The sequence below is a fragment of the Bubalus kerabau genome, chromosome 2 (assembly GCF_029407905.1).
Source record: "Bubalus kerabau isolate K-KA32 ecotype Philippines breed swamp buffalo chromosome 2, PCC_UOA_SB_1v2, whole genome shotgun sequence".
Lineage (NCBI taxonomy): Eukaryota > Metazoa > Chordata > Mammalia > Artiodactyla > Bovidae > Bubalus > Bubalus kerabau.
The window spans coordinates 46,564,448-46,570,556 of record NC_073625.1 but is presented as its reverse complement, the minus strand read 5'-3'; the positions used below and the strand labels follow the sequence as shown (position 1 = coordinate 46,570,556).

General features: G+C 41.9%; 1 protein-coding gene across 1 annotated transcript; it reads right to left on the bottom strand.

Annotated features, from left to right (window-relative positions):
* Nucleotides 1-529: 529 nt before the first annotated feature.
* LOC129643294 (uncharacterized) lies at nucleotides 530-2,669 on the bottom strand. The gene is given in 2 exon segments (XM_055567609.1): nucleotides 530-2,575; nucleotides 2,577-2,669. Coding segments are annotated over 2 exon segments (2,139 nt in total).
* Between the last annotated feature and the right edge of the window lie 3,440 nt (nucleotides 2,670-6,109).

Sequence of the window (6,109 nt, the reverse complement as noted above, 5' to 3'; positions counted from 1 at the left end):
TATTTTTTGTACATACCAACTATAAATTAATACATATTCAAGGATACAATTCAGGGGATGTGGAAACTTTGCAACAAGCATTGGTTCATCAGTGAAATCTTTTACTAGTTTTATTCTGACAGTTTCTAACTCTCTGAGAGGCTCTAATTATTTGAGTATCTTAAGCTTCCCGTGCCTCTGGAGGCTGGAAGACTGTAAACAACCGTATGCATAGCTGTAGGAGTCCGGGTAAATTTGTCGGGCGAGTTAGAGAGCCATCTGAGGGGTTTGGATTTAAACACTCCGAGTTTCCCAGGAACTTTATTAATTGGAGCTGTAAGTTCACTCTTTGACAGAGAGAGTGAGATGGTGGTGGGGGACAGACCCCAGTAAAGTCAGAGGTGAGAGCACAAATCAATAAAGTAGGCAGACTTTGGTTTTTTTGGGGGTAGATGCTCGAGAATATCCGGGGGCACTCCCGAGGCTCGATCCCGCCTTTGCGTATGCCGAGCCTCCTTCCTCATGACCTTTGTCACGAGTGGAATGTCTCTCACCGGCTCCCGGAATCTCCCCCTTTTATATTTCTTAAAACAGCCAGATGTAGCTGAGTCGCGAGCCTCTGAATGCTCTGCCGAAGAATCCTGACAATACAAGGAAGAATGATTATGAGAAGCAGAATTAAAACAGCCACTGTAGCATAGCTAAGGAAGGTATACAGAATATTTTTTCCTGAAATGTAGTTAGAGAAAGTATGGAAGAAATCATTTGCTGTTCCAGCGGCAGTAAAATCTAATTGGGAGTGTTCCATGGTTGCTATTTGATTGTGAAGTTTCCCTAAGTCTAGACCAATGTCAGAGCTGTTCCACATACCTGAAATATGGTTTTTAATCTTTTCCCATTCAAAATCTGTCTCATTTACTTTCAGGGGTGTTACACATATCCACCGATAGTCAGCATGACAGGACAATGCCATTTTCACCTTTAAAGCCTGCAATTCAGTCCCAATATGTATTACTGTTTCCTCTAGGGCGTCTACCCTCATTTCTAATTTCCTGTCTATAGCTTCCTGTGTTGCCAATGCTAAGGAAACATTTTTGGACATAGAATCAACATATTGAGCAGTATGTACTTGTTGAGTCAATGATATTGCTGCCACAGTAACAGAAGTGATTGCACTTATCAAAGCTGCTATTCCCAAGATAAGTAAGCCCACAAACCTTCGTGTTCGCATTAAATCCTGCAGTTGTTGTAATACAGCCAAACCGTAATTATCATACCAATAAGAATGCACAGACACAGGTATCATGAGATAGGGTGGGCGTTTCAACACAACAAAAGAACAAACATTATATTGGGGAGTCAAACAAGATGAAAGCATACATTGTTCACAAGTTACTATATTAGGTCCACCTGAAGAATTCATGTGTACATTTAATCTTTTGGAGTCATTAGTAAAGAGAAAAACATAAGGTGAGGGTACACAAGCTAAAACAGAATAAGTAGAATTGCTATTTGGACGGAATAAGGAAATGGGAGCAGTGGCAGCAAGGGCCCTCCAAATTTCTGGCTGCCAAGAAGTTCTGTTCTTAGTAGTATAAGACAATATGGGTGACACAAATCGATTATTATGCCATCTAGTAATGCTTAATGGCCAGGAAATCAAATCTTTCTTCCAATTATAAAATCTGCTGGGAAAGTCATCAAGGGGCAATGGGCTCCTACCTAGGTCTGAGTTACTCCAGTCTTGAATCTTGTAATTCCCTCTTCCCGGTATTCTATAATCAGCTCTTAAACGATAAGTACAATATTTCCAAATAGGATACCCTGTACGATCATCTATGGTGTTCCATACGGCATCTGAAGGCTCAGTATTATAACAACTTGGATATCCAGGAGGGGGTCTATGGAATATAAATTCGTGGGGATCAAGGGCCCCGGGCATACGAGCCTGTAAGACCCAAAGCGCTAGACGCCCTCTATGTTCAATACCTGAGGCTGGAGAATGAGTCAGAACTGCCTTTTTAGAGGCTCCGACACATCCTTCTTTAGGGGGAATAATAAAGCTTTCTATATCACTGGGGAAATTAAAGCAAACAGGAAGGTCATCTGCTAATCCCCTGAAGGTAAAATTGAAATTAATAGCATATTTGTCTGTGGTATAAGAAGTATATGACCCTCCCAGTAACTGAGGCTGGTTTGTGTGGACCCGTAGGGGGTCATTGTTCCATGTAACTACTTGAAAGGTTGGAGGATCTGGGAAGTAGGCCCAATACTTTTCAGGAGCAGGGGAGGAGGCGCTTACCTGGCAAGATAATAAGGCAAGCATAGCAATAAACATCTTCTCAGAGGAGGTTGGAGAGCCCCGCAAAGAGGTTATTCCCCGTGCCTGATGGCAGAGTGTTTTTATTTGTCCCCAAGTAGGTATGGAGGCATTCCAGGTCGCCTGAGTCAGGCGGCCTGACTCCCTTTTGTGAGGCAAAGGATTGGGGGGAGCGATATCCTGTATGTGAAGTTGAGACATCTGTTTGGTGGGTGGATTCGTTCCCTGCTCATCCGGGATCCCTGATGTCAGTTGCTCCGATGTCAGTGGTGTTTCCCCGAGCCGGCAGGGGGAGCAAAGGCAGAGGAGGCCCTTTCCTCTTTTGGGGTCGCTGCGGCCGTGAAACCTGGTATCCGAGAGGCTGAGACATGGCGAATTAATCTATCTGGAACCCAAATTGGAGAATCTGCGTCCTGTGGAAAAATACAAGCATATCCTCGACCGCTGGTTAACAATGGGTCGGGACCTTTCCATTGTCTGGAAAGGAGGTCCTTCCATTTAACTAATGGTTTTGCATTCAGTTGCTCCGGGCACCAATGGCGAAGCATTGCAGTCATTCCAGCTGAATCAGTATTTAAAATATTTATTACAAAAAGAGCATGTTGCAAGAGATGATGGGGAGAACTATATTTAAACTCCCCTTCTTTTAGTTTTTGAATTTGGGTTTTTAATGTTTGATGTGCTCTTTCCACAATGGCTTGTCCTTGTGGATTATAAGGGATGCCTGTGTTATGTTTAATTTGAAACTTTAGACAAAATTCCTGAAAAGACTTAGATGTGTAAGCAGGAGCATTATCAGTTTTCAAGGCTTTTGGCAGACCCATATATGAGAAACAAGTTAAAAGATGTATTACATCTTTAACTGCTTCCCCTGTGCAAGCAGTTGCAATAATAACATGAGAAAAGGTATCTACTGTTACATGAACAAAAGACAATTTTGCAAATGAAGAGATGTGAGTTACATCCATCTGCCAGAGTGCATTAGGTTTAAGACCGCGAGGTTTAACTCCCATAGGTAAACTATTTACAGTAGTGGGACCATGAGAACAGGAACAAACAATCTCCCGAGCAGATTCTCGAGGAATCTGAAATTGATATCTTAGTGCAGTAGCATTTTGATGGTGGAGTGAATGAGAAGCTCGGGCTTCTTCAAAAGCAGAAGCCACTGTGACCTTAGTTAGTGAATCTGCCAGGTCATTTAAGGCCTTTAAAGGTCCAGGCAATCCAGAATGAGCCCGAATGTGGCCAATAAAATATGCTCGGCTTCGTTTCCAAATTTGCTGCTGCAGTTTAGTTAACAAGTGAAATATTGCAGTTTTGTTCTCAGGCAGGACCGCAGTCTCAATGTGTGGAAACAGCCTGACCACATACTGAGAATCAGAGTAAAGGTTAAATTCCTCCTCTGCAAACATAACAAAAGCCTCTATAACAGCTGTGAGTTCAGCTCTCTGGGCCGAAGTTTCCTGCATATGTAAAACTTTACGCTGATCTTTTGTAACTATAGAAGCTCTGCCATTAGCAGACCCGTCAGTAAAAACCATTTGAGCATCAGAGATGGGAGAGTATTTACATCTAACAGGGAAAATAACCGGGTGTTTAGACATAAAATTTAGCAAAACATGTGAAGGTAAATGATGCAGAATTTGACCAAAATAATTTCCTATAACAATCTGCCAATCCTCATCAAACATTAGAAGAGCATCAAGTTGTTCCTTATTATATGGAATTACAATTTCTGCTGGTTCTTTACCAAACAATTCAATACTACGTTTTCTCCCTTTCAATATCAATGTAGCTATCAGTCCTGGATAAGAGGCCACTACTTTTTTAGCCTGGGTGGGGAGATGGACCCATTCTAGGGGGCCGTTTTGCCATAAAACTCCCGTAGGTGCTGTTGGAGTAGCTAGGCAGAGGAATTGCCAATTTGTTTGTAAATTAACTCTTTTAACATAGCTATCAGATAAAGCTGCTTCCACTTTTTCTAAGGCCCCCTGAGCCTCAACAGTTAATTGTCTCTTAGAAGTTGGATCAGGATCCCCACGTAAAATGTTAAAAAGAGGCTTTAATTCAGCAGTGGTTAATTTTAAATAAGGTCTGATCCAATTAATGTCGCCTAAAAGTTTTTGATAATCATTTAAAGTAACAAGGTGATCTTTTCTCAATTTTAATGGGGCATGAGTCACAGTTTCTGAATTGATAACCCGTCCTAAGTAAGTTATGGGTGGATTGACTTGAATTTTTTCTGGGGCAATTTTTAAGCCTCTGTCTGTTAATGCCCGGGTCAAATCTTGAAGGACAGTTTGCAAATGAGCTCTATCAGGGTGAGCTATTAAAATATCATCCATATAGTGAATCATATACAGTTGTTCATATTTAGCCCTAATATTTTCTATAGCTGCATTAACAAATTTTTGACATAAAGTAGGGCTATTTTTCATTCCCTGGGGCAACACTTTCCATTGAAACCTTAAATAAGGCTGTTTAAAATTTTCTGCTGGTAAACTAAAGGCAAATCGCTGTTTATCCTTAGCATTTAAGGGGATGGTGAAAAAACAGTCTTGTAAGTCAATTACAATAATATTATATCCTTCTGGGATGGCTACTGGGGAAGGAAGCCCAGGTTGTAAGGCTCCCATGTCTTCCATAGTGGCATTAATAGCTCTTAAATCTTGTAAAAGTTGCCACTTGCCAGATTTTTTCTTAATAACAAAAATAGGAGTATTCCAGGGGCTATTGGAGGGCTCAATATGTCCCAATTCTAGTTGTTCTGAAATTAATGCTTTGGCTGCCAGTAGTTTTTCTTTAGTCAGAGGCCATTGTTCTACCCACACCGGGTCTTGAGATTTCCATGTAATGGGGTCGGCAGCAAAAACAATGGCCTCCATCAAAAATTTGGATACCCTAATCCAGTACGGAACTTTCGAGGAGCCAGGCAAATTGGCTCAATTATTCCTGTCTGTTGTTTACCTAATCCTTTTGAAGGGTCATAGCCCATTTGTAGCATTTGAAAAGTTACTTTATCATCAGGGCTAAAAAGTAACATGCCCATTTGAGACAGCACATCTCTCCCCCACAGTGAGAAGGGCAGGGAAGGAATCACATACGGTTGGAATGCTCCACGGGTATCATCAAATTGCCAGTCTAAAATTTTTGCACTTTGAGCTACTGTAGGAGCTCTCCCGATGCCCACTAAGTTATTTGCAGTAGTATGTGTGGGCCAGGAATTGGGCCAATCTTTCCCAGAAATACAGGAAACATCTGCTCCTGTGTCTAATAACCCTTCAATAGGCTTGCCACTGACAAGAATAGATTTCATAGGACGCTTTTTAGTAATTTCTGTTACCCAAAAAACCATGTCACTAGACCCAAATCCTTTGTCCTGTCTTTCATTTTGGGTGGCTGTTTGCCCAATTGCATTATAATACGGCAAAAGTAAAAGTTGGGCTATTCTCTGTCCCTGATGTATTTGAAAAGTTTTAGTCAGGGGTGAAATCATTATCTGAATTTCTCCTGCATAATCTGAGTCAATTACTCTGGGAATAATTGTAAGACCTTGTATAGCTAAGGAACTTCTGCCTAGTATAATTCCTACCAGGCCTGTTGGTAATGGGCCTTTAACTCCTGTAGGGATTTTTACAGTGGGGCTATCTGGTGTTAATATTGTTGAGGTGGTGGAACTGAGGTCCAGTCCTGCGCTGCCTGGGGTTGCTCTGATGAGATCTGCGACAGGACGAAGGGAATGAAGGGGTTCAGTGAGGCTGCCCCAATCGTTGTCGGGGCCTGGGGCTGGCCCCTCAACCCGTTTCCCGA